This window comes from Perognathus longimembris, chromosome 10 (genome assembly GCF_023159225.1).
Source record: "Perognathus longimembris pacificus isolate PPM17 chromosome 10, ASM2315922v1, whole genome shotgun sequence".
Lineage (NCBI taxonomy): Eukaryota > Metazoa > Chordata > Mammalia > Rodentia > Heteromyidae > Perognathus > Perognathus longimembris.
Genome location: NC_063170.1, coordinates 23,175,304 through 23,196,388, shown reverse-complemented (window position 1 = coordinate 23,196,388; position 21,085 = coordinate 23,175,304). Strand labels below are relative to the sequence as shown.

The 21,085-nt window shown below is 39.9% G+C and overlaps 3 protein-coding genes across 8 annotated transcripts in view; 2 read left to right on the top strand and 1 right to left on the bottom strand.

The window, feature by feature from the left end:
• Window positions 1-2,324, bottom strand: part of Rpgrip1l (RPGRIP1 like) — a 94,817-nt gene extending 92,493 nt beyond the window's left edge. For 2 of the 4 annotated variants that reach the window (XM_048355588.1, XM_048355590.1), the window contains exon 1: window positions 2,207-2,324. The gene's annotated coding sequence lies outside the window, so the exon portion shown is untranslated. The remainder of the gene's footprint in view (window positions 1-2,206) is intronic. The other 2 variants (XM_048355592.1, XM_048355591.1) reach the window with 2 other exon arrangements.
• A 178-nt stretch (window positions 2,325-2,502) lies between these two features.
• The window catches only part of LOC125358452 (renin receptor-like), an 83,318-nt gene continuing 64,735 nt past the window's right edge, over window positions 2,503-21,085 (top strand). The window contains exon 1 of the mRNA XM_048355587.1: window positions 2,503-2,606. The gene's annotated coding sequence lies outside the window, so the exon portion shown is untranslated. The remainder of the gene's footprint in view (window positions 2,607-21,085) is intronic.
• The window catches only part of Fto (FTO alpha-ketoglutarate dependent dioxygenase), a 390,959-nt gene continuing 372,377 nt past the window's right edge, over window positions 2,504-21,085 (top strand). For all 3 annotated transcript variants that reach the window (XM_048355586.1, XM_048355584.1, XM_048355585.1), the window contains exon 1: window positions 2,504-2,606. In XM_048355586.1, the coding sequence (XP_048211543.1) occupies window positions 2,562-2,606 (45 nt within the window). In that variant the 5' untranslated portion in view covers window positions 2,504-2,561. The remainder of the gene's footprint in view (window positions 2,607-21,085) is intronic.

Here is a 21,085-nt window from a genome sequence, read left to right as displayed (position 1 = left end):
TGCAATGGAATGAACCAAATAAAATGAATAAGGGACTAGAACTTTAATGGACATCTTATTGCCCACATGTGCTGCTTGAAGAAGATGAAAGCTTCTATTCTAAAAGTAATACTGCATTCAATCATGAAGAACACGTCTCTTTCAACAGTGTATTTCCTACAGTTTGCCTAGGAAATGAGGTAAGATTATCATTCGTCCTTTTCTCTTTTTATTCCTCTATCTGAAACAAAACAAACCCTTTCAAACTGAAGAAATACCTCCTCTCTAACCCCTCTCCTCTCCACAAAGAAAGTCCTAGAAAAAGCTAAGTAAAGAACCTTATTCAAATGGTTATTATATCATTTAGCAGCTGGTTAAGTCATGCAAACTTTTTTGAGTTTCAGTGTTTTCATTTCTAAGATGGAATAAATCATACCTTTTCTAAAAGTGAGTGAAATGGCACATTAAACGCATCTAGCAAAAGTGTCCAGGATGACAAACAACAGGCTGGAACATTATCTTTTGGCCTTAGGTAAAGATGAGTGATTAGTTTTAAGTTTTGTGAAGTGTTTAATAAATTCATTAGCTTTTTTTTTTCTTGTCAGCTGCCATTGTTGTCACAAAGCCTAGGTCCAACGGATTAGCTACCTCAACATGTAAGCTAATTCTAGTATTCTTAGTAATAGTCTTCACAGAGATGTAAGACAGTGTTTTTATTTTTTATGTAATTGTTCATACACTGTTTAGACGAGAAAATTCTGTATTTTTCATGTCAACCCACCTAGAAAAGTTAAACGGAAATAGCCAAAGAAGATACCACAGAAAGAGATTCTCAAGTTCTAGAATGTTGGTCCTAGAATGTGAAGACCAAGAAGTAGCAAGCTTATTTGTCTTATTTACTTAGAGGCTAGCACAGGAATTTACTAAACAGGAAATCACTAAATAGTTGTTTTGGTGGATGAGACCATGGGGCCCAGGTCTGGAAATGAAGAGGGCTTACAATACAGCTGGTTTAACATTAAAATTATCAAGAAGTTCAAATACAAACTATGTGAAAATGATTACTTTTCCACACAGATTTAAGGTTTATTTTACAATAATAATGATGAGGATTGTGTTCACATTTATTGACTGCTTACTGTACTTAAAGCAGGAAAAGTTCTAAGTGCTCTATTTAAAGAGGAAGATTCATATAATCTGAAGAGAAACTATAAGAAGGTACTAACTAATTCACTAATATGGATGAATTTTAAACCTCACAATATCCTTGTTATTCCTGCCTTACAAATGAGGAAGCTGAAAAACATCAGGTAGCCTGACCATGGTCACCCATTTAGGCGGTATGTCCGGTGATAGTTCTAGCTGTGACAATTGAGAAGGGGAGGTGTTACTGGCATCAAACGAGTAGTACCAGGAATGAGGTTCAGCATCCTACAGTCCATGATAATATACTGTCTTGTCCAAAATACTACTACCGGTTATTGCACAATGCTTCTCCACCACGAACTCTTGCCCACTCTCTGCTCGCTGGGCATGTTCTGCTCCACTGCTCTGAACTTTCCCCACACCTGCCATAGTCTTATCTTCCGCTAGCCTTTTGCATTAATAGCTGGCTTCTCTTTCTTTGGAGCTCAGCTCAGCTCTCACCTCCTTGGGCTTTCCTGGACCATTCCATGTGTTACTCTTCCCAAATTCTGCAGAGTTCATTTCTCGATTGCAATAGCTTCTATGTGATATAGTGCCCTCCCCTCTCTTTCTCTCTCTCTCTCTTTTACTAGCTCATAATTGTGCACCAATGAAGTATAAACATTCTTGGGATGGGTATTGGTCTTGGGTGAACAGTGTCAGTCACCGAGACAAAAATGGTGAACAAAGTCCCTTGGCTTTGTAGCATCCACAGGTTATGGCTTAGGGTGTACCAACCAATTCCGAATCCAAGGCAGTAGCGTGAACTGTGATTGTGGCTTTCTATCTGGCGCCTCGGGATGGGGACCAGCCCTCTCTTTAGGGTGCATGGTGGGGTACACATAAAATTTCAAACTAGACCTGGGTGTGAGGAGAAAGCGCGGGCTCTCGCACAGGCCTGAACATGGCTGGGCTGCTTTTCATACAAGAATTCCAGGGCCTTCTCCAGGCTGCAGAGCGAACCCCAGGAACCTGGCTCGGGCTGCGGAGGGAGGGTCCGCCAACCTCCATTCACCCCCCGATCTTTTACCACAGTACTCACCACCTCGCTTTCCAGGCCGCTAACTACCGTTGCTATAGCGCCGAGTGGAGCGCCGGCCGAGAGGAGCACGGGAAAAACTGGCAAGCCACATTGCCCTCTGGGAAATGCAGTTCTCTTAGGTCTCCAGGCTAGAGGCGCGCTGCGGAGCGGCCTACGCTCGCCCAGCGTAGTGACTCCCGTCTCTGGCGTGATCGGGCGTCCCGCTGGGAATGCTGGGAGGCGTAGTTCTTGCGTCTCCGAGGGAGGGTAGTACCGGGCGGCCACAGGACCCCGAGAGAACTACATGCAGGAGGCGGGTCCAGAACGAGAGGTCGACGCGGCTCGCGGCGGCGAAGGCGGCTTCTGTGGTGGCAGCATGAAGCGTACCCAGACGGCGGAGGAACGAGAGCGCGAAGCTAAGGTGTGGCGAACTTAATGAGGTCTAGGGCTCTTCCCGCTTTGGGAGTTAGGAGTAGGGAACCCAGAGGGCTTGTTTTCATGGTGGGCGGATGCCTGGTGTTAAGCCAAGGGGTGACAGGGCCTGGTCTGCAAGGGACTTGGAGACTTGGACAAGGGTCTGTGTGTGTGTGTGTGTGTGTGTGTGTGTGTGTGTGTGTGTGTGTGTTAAATTAGTATTGTTTGGGATGCAAGACAGGCGTGTGTGTGTGTGTGTGTGTGTGTATGTATCAATTAGTATTCCTCAGTATTCACGGCAGGCCTGTTTGTGTGTATGGTAAATTAGTACTGAATAAGGATACAGAGGACAAGACCTGTTTTGTAAAGGACTTGGACAAATGGGACAGTGGTATGTGTATGTGTTATGTAAACCAATGCTGCCCAGGAAGCAGTACAGCTCAGAAATGAAAATCAAGGCACCCATTTTCTTGTCTTGTTTCTGAACTTATTTCTTGGCTCAATTTGTAGCCATGCTGCCTCAGTTTTACTGGGCACTCTGTGATTATTCCAGCTGTGCTTTCTCATTCCATAACAGTCTCTGAGGACTGAGAGCTGCTTAGATGAAATATCTCTGTGGTCACATAAGTTTATGTTAGTTGTCTCAGGGGGCAGCTGACATAGTCTATCTTCAGCACTGTAGATATGAGAGTCTTTAACTACATTCCTATTCTCTGCCTTGGGATGACCATAATAATAGCCACAGTGATTTCTTTTCAACATTTATTGTTATCAGACACCTGCATTAGGTACATAATACCTATTCCATAATAATAGCATAGCAGATTGAAAGATAGCTATTATTACTGATGGAGGATCAACAGTCTAGTTTCGCAGCTGAAGAGTTGAGGCTCAGAAAAATGGAAGACTTTCCTTTTCCCTATTCCCAAAGTTGATCTTATGGATTTGTGTATATATTGGACATCTGTCCACTTTTGTCCATTTCTGATACCTAGTGCAATCCTCCTACTTAAGCTTTCTATAAAGTTGTCAGACCTGCTCCACAAAGCATAGCTCTTTTGTTTAGATTGGTTTTGGATGGTCTCAAAACTATTCTCCTGATAGTAGCGTGAGCTACTACTGTAGGCCACTTTGTTTTGTTTGTTTTTAAACTGTGTAACTGGCGTTTGAACTCTTGACCTTGTGCTTCTTAGACAGGCAGTCTACTGCTGAACCATGCTTCCCCATCTTTTTTGAACTGATTACTTTTGAGATAAGCTCTTGCTTCTTGCACAGTTGTAAGCCTGGATCTTGATCTGTCTAGTTTTAGGCTTCCTTTTGTTGCTGGGATGAGAAGTGTGTACTAACTCACCTAGTTTTTTTCTGAGATGGAGTTTTTCCAACTTTTTTGCCTGGGTTGTTTTGGATCTTGTGAACTCCTGATCTTAGCCTCTTACATAACTAGGATGATTGGCATGTACCATTGTACCCAGCTATTAGTTGAGAAGAGGTCTCTTGTGTATACACTCCTTGTCTGGAATCAAGATCCTCCTAATCTCAGCCTCCCAAGTAGCTACTAAAATTATTGGCATGAGTCAACAGTACCCAGTTCACTTTGGTTTTGTTAAGAGTCCTCCCTGACTGTACTTTATCTATTCATAGGGCTTTTATAAGTGCGGTTTGGGTTTGGTATCTTATTTTGTGTTAAATAGTGGGAATGAAGATGCATGGTAAATAAAAAAGGTACAGTTCTTGTCATAGAATTTAGTCTTACCAAACAGTGCATGTTTTCTTCTCATGTGTGCAAGCTAGATCTAAAATACACCGGGACATGATTAATTATATAGGACTCTAGGCATTCACACACGGACCAAAGGAGGATACTCTTAAGAGAGGAACACAAAGGACAATGCCTCTGTGACTCTGATCATATAAAACAATACTTAATGAAATAAAAAATATTATTGTCTTACAATGATATACTTATTGGAGATCTGCTTATCTGGTTTCATAGTCAGTTTACAAATAGTAGCATCAAAGTTTTGAGAAAAAAGAAATAAGTTTTCTTATTATTTGTGATAAATGGAAAATAGAGAAAGTTAAATCTCTCAAAGCTCTGTTGTCATCTGAAAGTGTCTGATTTTCTTCCCCATTGCCCTGGGGCTTAAACTCAGGGCCTAGGTGCTGTGTGCTTCCTTGTGCTCAAGGGGTCTACCCCTTGAGCCACAGGACCACTTGTGTCTTTTTCTGAGTAGTTTATTGTAGATAAGACTTTCATGGATTTTGCTGTCCTAGGTGGCTTTGAACCATAATCCTCAGAGCTCAGCCTCCTGAGTAGCTAGGATTACAGATGTCAGCCACCAGTGTCAAGCTGGTTTTTAAAGCAGAAACTCAGGGGCATATTTTAGGGTTATGTGATGGAATCTGTGCCCAGACCACAGGTTTGATCTCTGGTCTTTTGGCGCTACTCTGTGAAGTGTATCTTGGTTAACATAGGTTTTACTCCTCTGTAGCAGTGGAAGGGGAAAGTGTTAATCTTGGGCTCTCCAACATGGGGTGGGAGAGAGAAAGGAAAAAAACAAAAAAATGTCATTTTGAATCATGGAACAACCAGCAATGCAAGCCGGCCATACCAAAGGTTTATTCCTTTTTGTCCCACTTAGAGTTTTAGGGAAATACATCTAAGGATTTCAAACTTAAGCTAGTTACTGTGGTACATGCAAATAATCTTAATGCTTGGAATGTTGAGGCAGGAGGATCTCCAGTTTAGGCCAGCCCTAGGCCACATAGTGAGATGCCCAGTCAAAAACCAAAAAACAAAATCAAATCTCCTCTCTAATGGCTGACTTATAGGGACATTTCCCAAGGGACCTGATGTTTTCATTCTTAGGTCTGCATGTGATATTGCTAATGTACTGTAGGTGAGCACAAAGGGGGAAGACCGGCTAATGAATGTAGAATACTGCATCATGCAGAGAAATGATAAGATATTACCTGTTGGCATTATATATCATATCTTTCTCACCTTTAGTTTTAAAGTTAATTCACAAATCTTGTAAAGGCTTATTGAGCACTAATTATTTGCCATACACTGCGATGATACTTTGGACTAAGATGGAATCTCTGCTCCAGAGGAGCTGTTAGACCATTGACATATAGCTGTTGCCTAGGAGGTCATTATTAATATCATTAATATTAGGCTCAATGCAGTTGTGATTTGCTCAAAGCCACTTATATGCTAAGTGGAACTAGGAATCAGGATGTAGTATTCTCACTACATAGATTTTTTCCCCCCTCCATTTTTCTGCTTGTGAAACATGTTTCCTCAAAAAAGCAAGTTGTCTTCCTATTTGCCTTTGAAGTTTCTTTGGTCTTTATTCGAAATAGTCCACTTTTAAAATGCAGACTAGAACAAAATATAGGCAGTTGTTTTAAATCCTAAATAGAACTGATTACTGTGAGTTCTATTTTTTCTAATGAACTTCTTTGAGGTATGATTTATATTTAGTAACCTGCAATCATTTGTAATGTACAGTCTGATGAGCCTTGACAGATGTACATACAAGTAAAACCACCACAGTTGGCAGAGAGGACATTCCTATCCCTTCGGAAAGTTTCCTCTTGCTCACATGCTGCCAACTCTCCCTCCATCTTGGCAACCACTGATATGCTTTCTGTCCCTATAGATGAATCTTTATTTTCTAGAATTTTATGTACTGGAAGCATACAGTTTGTACTCTTGGTTCTGGTTTTTTTTTTCCATTCAGCATAATGATTTTTTAAACTTGTGTCACTACACATATCAGTAGTTTGTTCCTTTTTATTGGTGATTAATAGTGCAGTCTATGGCTCTAGCAGCTACTTACTCATTCACCTGTTGCTGGACATCTAGATTGTTCTTGGTTTGGGGCTATTCCCAAACAAGACACTGTGTAAGTTTTCCTGTTTTATCTGTACTGGGTAATGCATTCACTTGCCATTATTTTCAACCTGTACCCTTACTTCCGGGCAGCCACTATTCTTTGTTCTCTTGAGTTATCTCTTGTGGACATGTTTATATAGACAGAATTTTCCAGTATTTGGTCTGTGTTAGCTTTTTTCACACAACATAATATGTTTGAAGTCCATCGATGTTTTAGTGGATATCAATAGTGAACTTCTTTTTTATTCAAATAAATGTTCAATATATATGGATATGCCACAGGTTCTTTACCTTTTTTTCTTTTTGCTATTATGCAAAATGCTACTATTGATAGTTGTATTTTAGTTTGTGTATGGACATACATTTTCATTCTTCTTGGGGAGATACCCAGGACTGGAGTTGTTACTCATATGGTAAATCTGTGGTCAACATTTTAAGAAACTACCAAACTGTTTTCTGGTGGGCTGCTCTATTTTATGTTGCCACCAGCAGTTTTGAGAGTTGCAGTTCTTTAAGTGCTTGTCAATGCTTGTTATTGTCTGTCTTCTTTAATTGCAGTCGGTCATTGTAGTGAATGAAAAGTGGTATCCCATTCCTTTTTTTTAATTTTTTTTGGTTATGGGGCTTGAACTCTGGGCCAGCATCTCTGGGCCATTTTGAGCCACAACACCACTTCCAGATTTCTGTGCCTTAGCTGGCCTCAAATGGCAATCCTCAGCTTTCAGCTATATGAGTAGCCAGGATTATAGGTTTGAGGTACTGGTGCCACCCTAGTAGTTTTTATGTTTTGTTAGTTCCTTATATTTTCTGGATGAAAAACTATTGTTGTCTATCTTGTTGCAAATATCTAGTTCTTTGAGTTTCTAAATATTTCTCTTCATGATTCATTTTTTTGAGTCATATATACAAAGTCCATATCAATACCAAAGTCACAAAGATTTCTTGTTTGCTTTTTAAAGTAAATATCTTCACAGTGGGTGATTACTTTTGGCTTTCTTCTTTGTCTTTGAAGTAATTTATATTTTTTTTCCTCTTTCTCTTTCACTTCCTTCTCTGCCTTTTCTTCCTGTACCTCTGATTTCTGTTCTTTTTTTGAGTTAGGGTCTCTCTATGTAGCTCAGGCTAGCCTGGAACTCAAGATTCTCCAGCCTCAGTAATGCTTGGATTATAGGCCTGTACCACTACATCTGGCCTCATTTTTTATTATATTTTCTCCTTTATGATTGCTTATGCTATAGACTTTCATATAGTTTCTAAGTCTAGATGGTGAATAGGAAGGTTGGGCTAAGTAGCTTCATATCATTTATTTACATTAAAATATAAGAGCACCACACCATATCGCATGCTTTATTTATTTATTTATGGCCAGTCCTGGGGTTTGGACTCAGGGCCTGAGCACTGTCCCTGGCTTCTTTTTGCTCAAGGCTAGCACTCTGCCACCTGAGCCACAGCGCCACTTCTGGCCATTTTCTGTATATGTGGTGCTGGGGAATTGAACCCAGGGCCTCATGTATAGGAGGCAAGCACTCTTGCCACTAGGCCATATCCCCAGCCCCAGCATGCATGCATTTTTTAAAATTGTTACTATCTCATAAGTCAGGCAATGAGTATATTTCCTTTTAGACAATGTCATTCCTTCTTTCCAGTTTTCCCCAGTTTCTTTCTCCTGTCCCTGCCTACAAGTTTCATAGTTTATTTTCTACATAGTGTATACTGAATATGCCATGGATTTTTAAAATGAAATTTTCTTATAAGGCATGTAGTGGAATAATTCAGATTAGATTTTTTCCCCTGTTTATGAGACAGGTTTTTTTCTGTAATGGCCTTGAACTTATGCTCCTTCTGCTTAAACCATGTAAATAGTGGGATTATAGGTGTGGGTCACCAATTTGAAGCTTAGCGTTAGAACCATGCCTTTACTATTTTTCTTGCTGTTGAAATGGCAATACACTGTATTTCAGATACACCATTTTGAAAATAAAGATTAGAATGACTGCTACTCTGGACTACTGTGAGGCCCCAGTGTGATTAAATTTGTCCCCTAAGCCAGTGACACAGTAGGTATGGCCTTGCTTGAGTTTGGTAGCCTGAGAGTGTAAGGTCCACCCCTGGCAGGGCTCCGTGCAGATTCCCCCCACCTTCTTAAGTCTGTGCCCAGTACCTGTGTTACCTAGGTCACTGGCACACCTGGAGGCAGTTACCCCCGCCTTCTTTGAAGTCACATCCAATCCACCTGGCCAAATTTCCCACCTTTCCCTTTATATTCCGGCTCAACTCGAGTCCCCACTCTCCCTAACTCTCTTTCCTTTTCTCTCTTTCTCCCCCTCTGGCTCCTCATGCCTCCATCTCCTGTGAGCTGGCAGTTTGCTTTCCCCCACCCGCCCCCCACTCCTTTCTGCCTAAACCATGTGGTGGGTTTCCTTTCCCATGAACCTTACATCTGGTGCTGTGACTCAGGAGAGGACAGTCAGGAGTCGCTGGATCTCCTTCTCCCTCTGCTCTTCTGAGGGTTAATCCACCTCCTTGACCGCTCCTCCTCGGACCAGCCTGCCAAAAGCTGGAGGAAACTCACTTTGGACTTCTCACCTTTCCCACTGCTGGCTGTGAATCCACCACACCATCTCCTCTACGTCTGGTGAGTGACTCCCATCTACAGCTCCTCTGTTTGTCTCACCACACCAGAGGAACTCCCAATGCTTTTTTTTGCCAGTCTGTTCTCATTTCGGGGATGCCTGAATCAAGACTTGACTATACATCCTTATGGACCTTCATCTATGTCCTTATGGACCCCCGTGTACCTCTTTATGAACCCCCCTTCTACATCCTTATTGGACTCTTATGTCCTCACCAGACTACTCCATAAAGTCAAAATGCCTTGTAGGCTAGAAAATCAGTCTCAATGGCCCAACTTTTTGGCTTGTGCCCTCGAGAGTGCAAAGCAGACTGGGTTCCAGGGACCCCCGCTCCCTCCAGGTTCCCTCTCAAAGGCTAGTCATTCTGGGTTTGATCTACTCCACAAGCTGAAGGGAAAAGCAGGCAGTTTTAGAGAAATAACTCTGACAAGTATTTGTGGTCAATTCTTAATTAGTTATAGCTCCTGCCTCTTGAGACTTCTTCCAAGCTTCATTCAAGGACTGGCATCTACCACTGAGGGACAGCTGCTGTTTGCCTTCTCCCAGAGTTGCGGGGGGGCACATCTCCACCTTTTATCCCTAATGTTGATGCCCCATGCCACCAGAAGTAGCCAGAGAATTGGTGCCCTTTTTCTTTCTTTCTTTTTTTTTTTTTTGTCTTTTCTTTTTTGGTACTTGGGATCGAACCCAGGTTGTTGCACTTGCTAGGCAAGTGCTTTGCCACTGAGCTACATCCGAGCCCTGGTGCCCTTTTTAATAATTATTAAAAGGCCAGAATGTAAGGTCTACCTCTGGGAGGGCTCCGTGCAGATGCCCCTCACCTGTTTAAGTCTGTGCCCAGTACATGTGTTACCTAGGTAATTGGCACACCTGGCACCCTGAGGCAGTTAACTCCTCCTTCTCTGAGGTCACATCCAATCGACCTGGCCATAACTCCTGCCTTTCCCTATAAAGTCTGGCTCAACATGAGTCTCAGCTCTCTTTCCTTTTTTTCTTGATTTCTTTCTGTCATTTTCTCTCTTCCTTCCCCTCTGTCTCCCCATGCTTCCATCTTGTGTAGGCTGCCAGTTTGCTCTCCCCCCCAGTACTCACTCCTTTTTGTCTGAATCATGTGGCGGTTTCCTTTCCCATGAACCTTACAGAGATGTTATCTGATTTTCAGATGATAAAATTTTGTATTGTGAACTAATTTAAAACTTCTTGAAGAGAACAGATTTCTCAAAGACACCTTGTCTGGATATGTAAGTTAAGTTCTTCCTGTATTGTCTTTATTGTATATACTCCTCACTTCTTGTTCTTGCTGTGTGTGTGTGTGTGTGTGTGTGTGTGTGTGTGTGTGTGTGTGTGTGTGTAATTTGTAGCTCTTGTTACTTTTATAATTTCTTGTGGCTCTGGGGGTCAAATTCAGGGCCTCCCCACTGAGTTACACTATTATTATTGTTTTTGTGCTTGTACTGGGGCTTAAATTCAGAGCCAATATTTTTTTTTTGTTGTTGTTGTTGCCAGTCCTGGGGCTTGAACTCAGGGTTTGGAGCTTTTTTGTTACCTAATATTTGAGCCACAGCTCCATTTTTGGCTTTCTGGCGGTTAAGTGGAGATAAGACTCTCATAGACTGTTTTGCTAGAAGTGGCTTTGAACCATAATCCTCAGATCTCAGCCTCCTAAGTAGCTAGACTTATAGGCATTAACCAGTGCCTGACTCCCTTAGTTTTTTTTGCCCACTGCTGGCAGATTGAGTCACACCTCTACTTCCTGAGTTTTGCTGGCTAACTGGAGATAAGAACCTCACAGACTTTTCTGTCTGGGCTGGCTTCAAACTGCAATCCTTGTATCTTAGCCTCCTAAGTAGCTAGGATTATAGTTGTGAGCCACTGGTCCCCAGCTCCTGTGTATTATTATTATTATTTTTAGTGAACCATTACAGAGTAAGGTGGAGGCATTAATCCTCAACTGATAGTTTAACATGTATTTCTTCAGAACAAGGGCATTTTCTTACATGTAAACACAGCCAATTAGCAATTTCAGAAAAGTTAACATCAATATAATTCTCTTATTTAATCTAAACTCTGGATTTATATTTTTCTAATTGTTCTAATAATACATTTTACAGCAGTATTTTTGTTGGCCCAGGCTTTAATCCAGGGTCATTACATTTACATTACACATGTCTCTGGTCCTTTCTCTTTTCATCTGGTCTCATTTAATGTCATCTAAACTGTTCCTCATGTTTTCTTTGTCTTTAAAGGCATCAACAGTACAGGTATATGTTCTGTAGACTGGCCCTGGATTCTTGTTTTCTTTTCTTTTCTTTTTTTTTTTGCCAGTCCTGGGCCATGAACTCAGGGCCTGAGCACTGTCCCTGGCTTCATTTTGCTCAAGGCTAGCCCTCTGCCACTTAAGCCACAGCGCCACTTCTGGTCGTTTTCTATATATGTGGTGCTGAGGAATCGAACCCAGGGCTTCATGTATAGGAGGCAAGCACTCTTGCCACTAGGCCATATTCCCAGCCCTGATTCTTGTTTTCTTATTGGCTATAGATTATGTATTTTGACAAATATATTTTTGGGGGGGATGATGGGGCAAATTTATAGTAGAAATATTTATCCTGGCTGTAGAAGTATTTATTTGACCTAAGTGAACTATGTGGCAATTTTGGAATTCAGATCTGTAAAAGTTGAAGATTTATATTAGAATCTGGGTTTTTGGCTGTCTTGGACAAGTAGAAATACAGTTACATCAGATATACTTTTCCCTAACTCAAGCTAAATCAGAGATGCTCATTTGGATGGGAAATGTACATTCCATTTTGCACAGGACTTCACTTTCTGTGGCTTCATATACCCTGCGTCAACCATTTTTCAAAGGTATTAGTATTTAACTCCTCCTCCTCTTCCCTCCCCTATTTTCCTCTCCCCCTTTCCCTCGTCTTTGTCCCTTACAAAACTTTTATTAGTTACAATTGCTTTATTTTATTATTAACAACTAATAATAACTAACACTAGCTACTTCTACTAATATTAGTAATGATAGTAGCTATTAATCAATTAGATTGCCTAATTTATAAATTTAACTTTTCATCATAGGGTTAAGTATGTAGAGTTATACATATGTAGAGTTAGTACTTTCCATGATTGAGGCATCCCCCCAGAGTCTTAGAACATGGCTTCTACTGAAAGGGGATCCATAGTGGAGTGTATAAGGCTGTAATAGCAGACTCCTGGAATTAAATTTTTCTCTCTCCCTTATTCTAGCCACTGCACCCTCCCCCGCAAAAGAGAAAAGCATAAGCCAACAGTAGAGCAGTAAGTTTTATAATGCATGGCTTGGTAACAAGGATAGTCTAATGGTCTAGGAGTTCATGGAATTCCTTCCTTAGAAAGATATGTTTCATCTGGAACTGGAGATTATAGAATACTTTCCTAAGGAAAATCTGTTTAACATGTATTTTTATTTTCATTTTTCTAGTACTGGAGTTTGGCCTAACAATTACTCAGTTGGTACTCTACTACTTGAGCCATACCTTCAGCCCAGCTTTTTGCTGGTTATTTTAGAGATGGAGTCCTATGGAGTTTTCTGTTTGGGTTGGCCTCAAATTGCAATTTTTCAGATCCTAGGCTCCCAAGTATCAAGGATTATAGGCATGAATCGTTGGTGTCTGGCTTAAGGTATATCCTTATGAGAAACCTAAGACCTGTTTGGAGTCTTTCAAAAAATTCATTATGAAGTAAAAAGATGTAGCTGTTGAATTCCAATTTAACTTCAAAGATTTTTATGCTTGCTTGACTTAAATGACTTAAATATTGTAAGTAGTTTATTACTGAAATGATTAATATGCTTACTTTTGCCTTGGCTAGCCTTACATTGTGATTCTCACCTCTATGCCTCCCAAATAATTCGGACTTCAGGGTTGTGTCACTCCACCTGGGTTGGACTTTTAGTGAGGTCCTGAGAAGGTCCTTTTGGTTTTTACCTTTACCCCTGGCCGGTTTACATCATGCCATCAGTTTATCTGGTGGTAATTTGGAAATTAAATGGACTACCATATGGTGGTAGTGCAATGTAAGGTTTGAAAAAACAGACTTAGTTTCTTTTATATGCCCACAACACAGCACACTGCTGTGACTAGATGTGTGGAATCTCTCCCACATCACCAACTAAACCATCAGTTCTGCAGTAACCACTATTTCGTGTCTTCTAATGACATTTAGTTATAACACCATTACCAAGAGGTAGTGTCAGATCCCACAGCTGAGGGCTCAGTCCTACAAAACTGCCTCCCTCTGTAGATGCCAATTACAGGCCTATTGGTATATATTGGGGTTTGCAAGAACCCTCCCTTGGAGTCCAGTAATTTGCTGGAGCAGCACATAGAGGTCAGAAATACTTAGGCTTATCAGTTTATTATAAGACATTATACAGGATACTGCTGAACAGCCAAGTCAAGTGGAAAAGCTACATACAGTGAGTCCATACCCTCTCCAGGTGTATCATCCTCCAGAAACTTCTTCCATTTCAGCTATTTGCAGCTTCATTATAGATACATGATTGATTACATCATTGGCCATTGGCAGTTGTAATTCTATAGTCCTTCTTTCCTCCTTCAAGAATGGGTGGTGGATTAGGTGTGGAAGCTCCCATCTTGAAGTTACTTTATAGAGACAGAAAGATGTGATATCTTTCCTTGTGCCAACTGTGAACTAGTAAACTAGTAGAAAAATAAAGCATAAGAAATGTAATTAATTTATGAGGCAAGCACTCTTACCACTAGGCCATATTCCCAGCCCTAATGTAATTAATTTAATTAAATAAATTTATGGTATTGGGATTTGAACATAGGGTTTTGTACTTGCTAGGCAGATGCTCTACCACTTAAGCTATGCCTCCAGCCTCTTTTCACTTTATTTACTGGATTTTTTTTTCTCTTTTTGCCCTAGCCAGCCTGGGACTATGATCCTTCTTTCTGTGCTTATGAGTATGGGATTACAGACGCATGTACTCTATTTAATCACAGTTTAAAATGACATAGAAAGCTTCAGAATAAGACCTGAAGTCCCAGGGAAAACTATCACCTTTTATGCATGGGTTGAATGGAGAAGGAGTAACTATATAAGGGGTTGATCAAATTTGATAGACTGGAGGAAATGAAGCAAATCCTATCTGCTAAATTTGGCTTTGCTGCATACTTTTTCTTCTCAGACATGGGGCAGCACCCCTTCTTAAATGATGGGGGTCATGATTACTATTAGACATGCTAATGAGCCTAGTCACTGAACTATGGAGGCTTTGGTGGTCATTTGCACTCAAAATGTAGCATCCTCTTGTTTTATAAAATGAGTCACTCAGGGCAGAGCCCAGCCTGAAAGCTGGTGTTTTTAAATTAATTAATTAAATTAATTAATTAATTAATTTCCAGTTCTGGGCCTTGAACTTAGGGCCTGAGCACTGTCCCTGGCTTCCTTTTGCTCAAGGCTAGCACTCTGCCACTTGAATCACAGTACCACATCTGGCCGTTTTCTATATATGTGGTGCCGGGGAATCAAACCCAGGGCTTCATGTATACGAGGCGAGCTTTCTTGCCACTAGGCCATATTCCCAGCCCCCTGGAGTTTTATTTAATGTACAATAACTTAGAGTAGAAAACAGCCATTGATCTCTACATTTCCTGAAAGAAAAGGAGGAGCAAAAAATGAGGGCTGGATGAAGTTTGAGAGACTATGATTCCAAGGTTGCTTTTGTTGTTGTTGTTAGGGAGGCTTGAAATTGGGGCCTGAGTGTTGTCCCTTTTGCTAGCCTTTTGCTCAGGGCTAGTACTCTCTCACTTTGAGCCACAGCACCATGCCACTTCTGGTTTTCTGGTAGTTAATTGATGCTAAGAGTCTCACAGACTTCCTGGGTTGAGTAGCTAGGATTACAGGCATGAGCCACTAGCGCCCAGCTTTGAGGTTGCTCCTAAACTCTTCTAGTATCTAATGCCAAAGTACTCAGTGTGCCAAAACATCCCATTTTGGGTTATTATTTTCTCAGCTCCAACACTACGTAGGGGCACCCAAGCACAGTTATCTTATTAGAATACACAAGCCTGTATTATGACCATGGAGATTGCAGGGAATTTAGGAGTTGTTTTTCCTGGCGCAGATATGAAGAACAAATGTGTGTATTTCACAATCTCTTGGCCAATGACCAGGGGACGTAAAAAATTACCTTATCTGAAAGATTCCTCTCTGTTTTCCCAACCCTCAAATCCAGCTTTATCTTTTGGTTAATCTCTACAGTTTATTCAGTTTTTAATTTCAGCTTTGTAGGTTTGATAGGTTTTTGTAAGTGAAAGAAGGGTTACCATAGATCATAGTTTCTGAACTACTTTCAGTACCTTTCTTAAAAATTAAGGAGTGATCTAGGTGCCTGTGTCGCACGCCTGTATTCCTAGCTACTCTGGAGGTTGAGAAATGAGGATCACAGTTTGAAGCCATCCCCAGGTGGAAAGTCCAGTGAGTCTTATCTGCAATAAACTATTTAGAAAAAGATGGGAGTGGCACTGTGGCTCAAGTGGTAGAGTGCTCAAGCACAAAGAAGCTTAAGGCTAGCACCCAGGCCCCAAGTTCAAGTCCCAGAACCAACAAAAAATAAAAATAAAGAGTGAAGCCATTGAGTTCACAGTGGGTTCTTGTTACTTTGTGTCACTTCTAGGTCTGTTACTTTATGTCTTAGTGTTCCTTTTGAAAACTAGAAAATCAAAGAAAGTCTGAGACATTTTGAAAAATCCTTACCTGAAGACAGCATTTATGTCTAATTCATCCTTTGTCCTGGACAGTGTACCTATTGGTGTGCCTTCCAATAAACCTCTGTTGAAGATAGAGTGGTCGAGAACCTTTAGCATCTGTTATATGATACATATGACCTGTAAGAATTGTGATTCTGGTTCCCAGATGTGGCTGAGGTTAGCAGTAAAGATTGTGGCGTTTATGTGTGCATACACACATGTATTTGGCTGTACAAACTTAAAAGACTGTTGTATCACTGATTTTTTTTTTTTTGCCAGTCTTGAGGCTTGAACTCAGGGCCTGAACACTGGCCCCTAGCTTCTCTTTGCTCAAGGCTAGCACTCTACCGCTTGCACCACAGTGCCACTTCTGGCTTTTTCTATATAGGTGGTGCTGAGGAATCGAACCAGGGCTTCATGTGTACAGCTCAAGCATTCTACCAGTAGGCCATATTCTCAGCCCTGTTGGTTCTTTTATGATAAATTTCTTGATAAAGTTATATTGACATTGCTGCTTTATGACTTCTAGAAGAAAAGTACTTTATAGTTAAGATGGTACTTAAAAGGCATAGTTTAGAGAAGATGAATTTAGATTTCTATTATATTCAATCATCTAACCTGTTATAAACTATTAGATGTGTTATTTTAAAAAATCATCACTAGTTGATTTCACAATGTAAGCTGGAGGAATCTTGGACTACCCAGTTCGGTCATGATGTGTTTAGGAGATTAAGGATTGCATTGGTAGGGACTTATTTCCAAACATTTGTCCTTGGCATGTTTGCAAGGCTAGTTGCATATTTGAAAGCTAACGTTTGAGCAGGTGCTATAAGCTTACACTTAAAAATTTTTTTTTAAAAAATTTTATTCTGGCTAGTTTGAGATCCGTCTTCTCAGTACAATTTGAAGTATTGCATACTATGCATGATACACTTACAATGCTAGTGTATACATAGTGTTGTAGAGCATATTTCTAGCACTTACTCATCTTGAATTGGAATGTTCTGCCATTTAATAAGTAAATTCCTTTTTCCCTCTCACCCAACCTGAGATAAGCCTTTTATTTGCATTCTATAAGTAGTCTGTTTTATTTTTTAATCTTCTTATTTTTAAATATCTTCAGTATTGGGCCTTACACTTGCTAGGTAGCTGCATCTGTCTTGTTGCTGTGCAGATAATTTATTTGGAAATGACCTGTCTGCCAAGTGACCATGCCTCCTCCCCCCGTTTTTTTTTTTTTTTTTTGCCAGTCCTGGGGCTTGAACTCAGGGCCTGGACACTGTTCCTGAGCTTCTTTTGCTTAAGGCTGGCACTAGACTACTTGAGCCACAGTGCGCCTTCCAGCCTTTTCTGTTTCTATGGATACATACTGAGGGATTGAACCCAGGGCTTCATGCATGCTAGGCAAGTATTGTACCACTAAGCCACATTCTCAGCCTGCCTCCCCTTTTCTTGGAGAACTGCTACATGTAGGTTGCCATATAAAGGTCAGTAAGGCCTTTATAGTTGGTTGAAAGCAAGTAGGAAACAGTCTGAGAGAACAAATCAAGTTGCATGTGGTTGGAAGAAGAGATTTGTTGCCAGTGCCTGAGTGTTTTTCATAATTGTTTGTGATCAGAAAACTCAGAGCTCTGATTTCTGCCTTAGCCCTGTCTGCCCTTTGGCACCTTCATTTAGTGATTGGCTCATGTAAGGCTGAGCCTCAAGGGCCAGCATTTCTCCAATAATAATAATATAAAGTGTGCTTGTGTTGCAACCTTAGCTCACTGTGCTGAATTGGGCATGATTAAAATCTCAAGGCAGCATTAATATGGATTTTCTGTTCCTATGTACAGCACACTCCATTATCTCACTGTTTTCCAGTCTGTTGGATTTTGAAAACAAAGATGGAAAATTCTGCTGATGACTTTTTTCTTTTTTCTGCCAGCATGACTGTCATTCTGCTTTTTTATTTTGCTTGAGAATGTGGGATGAACACTAGGCAAATGAATGCACACATTACAGTTAATGTGGACTGTAGCCTGTTGTCATGTCAGTCTTGTTATTTAAGTAAATAGTGTGCAACTTTTTGTTGAATCAGCAGCCAAAATGCTGTGAGCAATTTTTGTTTTAGTCACATTATTGGCTGGTGACACTATTAATGAGACAATAATTGGGAAATAGTAGTCATTGTTCTCATAAAACATGATCCTTGTATTGGAAGCATAGCCAGACACAGAGGAATCGCATATGCAAGACTGCAAGGGAGGAAGGACAGTGGCCAGTGTTCCCACCCAGCCTTTAAATTCATCAGACCCCTGCTGCTTAAATTGTCCCAGCTGTTAATGCTGGAACCATTTCAGTAATGGACTCAGCAAATGAAGGAGAACGAAGACACGCACACTTTATTACCAGAGGGGCAATTTTCTCTTCATCTGTAATAGCAGTGGTGCCTCATATTGATCAGACCATCAAGATACTAATCCTCTGTAAAATCACTTGTTATAACTGAAAATGTGTTAATCCAAATCAGTCTGTGTCCTGACTGTCTACTTACTATTGAATACAGACTATTAGATGGTTTATTTTTCATGATTTAAAGCCTTTGCCCTGCAAATGGCTGGCGTTTTCCTCGCAACACTGAGTGCTTAATCTTAGCTATAGCCCAGGGTTGTCTTTTTGTTTTAAGCAGAACATCACCCACTTAATTAAGGAGTGAGTGTCTGTCTTGCTGTCTGAGTTATGCTGCTGTTTTATGTTCCTCTGGATTTATTAAGCATCTTGTTTTACGTTCAGTCTGTGGTTTGTGCTGTAAATAAAAATAGGCCCATCTTGCACATATTAGAAATTTGCAGGTAGCAAATGTCAATATGTACCAGGGATGTAAGGTTCTTTGATTTATATTTCAGGCACTAGGTTGTGCTTTGTCGATTGAACCCATCGGCAGGAAGCATCTTGGTGTCTTCTGTGCAGCAGATGTATTTTGGCATAGTTGTCTGGGGAAGTTTATAGTGATTTTTGCATCCTTGGTTCAGTAGATTGCTTTTTGGACAATGAGGCATATCCTTTCCCTTCTTGTGTTTTGTCAGAAGTAACTACAGCTAGACATTATTACAAGAAGACCGGTTAAAAATGAATTTCTAGTTTTTTTTTAATATTTAAAAATTTGAACCGTTCTATAAAATGTTTTTTTCCCCTCACTGTAATCTCTTTTCACATGGCTTACAGGTTTTATAGATTCAGATGATCTTTTGGCAACATTTTAATTTTAATATATTGTTATCACTCAAAGCCTTTCTTGGACATACTTTTTTGAGTCATTCAGGAGTACTTAATTATTCCTTTGTGCACCAGGGGCTGGTGACTCAAGGATAAGATATAATTGTGGCTATTGAGGGCCTAAATTCAGTAGAAAGATGGGCATGTAAACAATACTGCAATAGTGTGGTGTAGATAGTGCTGAACCCACCGTGTGTATAGTTTTGTGAGTGGGTATTAGACAAAGGCACCATAACAAAATAAGCCTCTTGGGGATTTGTGGCCATGTTTCCTGGCTTTTTGGAAGAAAGCTCTTCTTTCTTTATAGGAGATATATTTACCACACGCTGGGGACAATCTATGGAGGGATTTCCAAAAATATTTTGATCAGTGACCATATATTTAGCTATATATAGTTTCCCAAGAAAACTGCTTGTTTTATTGTTCATGTTCCTCTATAAGTCTTATTTCGTTAGTGTGTACTTTACCACGAAGGACAATAGCTTATGGTGGCTAAGAGCAAGGATTTTGAAGTTAGAGTGCCTTGTTGCTTTTTTTCTCCTTAGCTCTGCTTCTTCTTGCTGAATGATCTAGGGCAAGTTACCTAATCTTTTTGAGCTTTATTCTTCACCAGTAAAATGGGTATAATAGTAGTTGTAAAGAAAAATATTATTATTCAAAAGTGTTTCTTCATTTATATATAGGAAAACTTCCCCCATCTCAGTATTTGATTAATGACTAGCCTTTATTTTATATTTTAATATTGTTTATGTAATTCTTATAAGGCATCTAAAATTTAGTGTATGGACTGTAGTAGGCATCTTTCCCTTCCCAAATAGCCATTTTACTCTGCTTCATTATTGACTTATCTTTGACATTGATTTGAATATCTAAATATTAAGATCTGCTTTTTATTTCATTGCTTGGTTTTGTTATTGACACACTGTTGTAATTACTATAGTTTTATGATACCTTTAAATAGTTGGCAATTCAAGGTTGTGTGATGATTTGCTGTTTTCAAAGTTTCTTGGCTCCTTGCACTGAGTGGGTTCCAGTTAAATGTAAAAACCACTCTCAAAGTCTCTCATTTGCCTCACCAATTTGTTGGTGTTTGAATTAATTACATTAACTTTATAAACTAATTTGAAAACAGAAACTGAACTGCTTGTGGAAAAGTTTTTTCACTCAACCATGTTGTCTATTTTTACACTTATTTCAGTTTTCTTTTATGGTTTTTAGAATATTTTAAGATTTTATTCCTTTAAGTTCTATTTTTACTATTTTAGGATTATTTCTGGATATCGTCATCTTTTTTACTATTTTTTTGGTTACTGTTGCAAATGGGATATTTTGAAGTTATACTTTAAAATGTATACTCCCGAGGCTGTGTGTTTGTATACACATGCATGCATACAAGTGTGCACGTGTTTGTGCACGCATGCCATTTTTATAATTGGTCACAGCACAGAATATCTTTTACACACACTAAAATCTTCAGTAGAGTTTTCTCTGACTTTTAAGAGTATGTTAAGTGGATAATCTCATTTGGACATATAATTTGGTTTTCCGCCCCTCAGTAATTATATTTTCTACTTTTTTTCTTGTATTATTATATTATTTGGAGCCTCTAAATGGTTGTAGTGATAGCAGATAGCTACACTTTTGATAGCTGTGCTTTGGAATTCTACTGTGAAGTATAATGAAGTTGGCTATATTCTTTAGTTGTTTGGTTTTTCCTTGTGAATGTTTTTTTCTATCTATTTTCATGGCAATGTGTTTACTTCTAGTGAACTCTAACTTATTATTTAGTGGGTTTTTGTATCTATTTTCCTTTTTTCTCCCTCTCCCTCTCCTTCTCTCCCTCTTTCTCTCTTTCTTTGTTTTGTGCTTGTCCTGGGGCTTGAACTCAGGACCTGGTCACTGTCCCTGAGCTTCTTTTTCTCTAGGCTAGCAC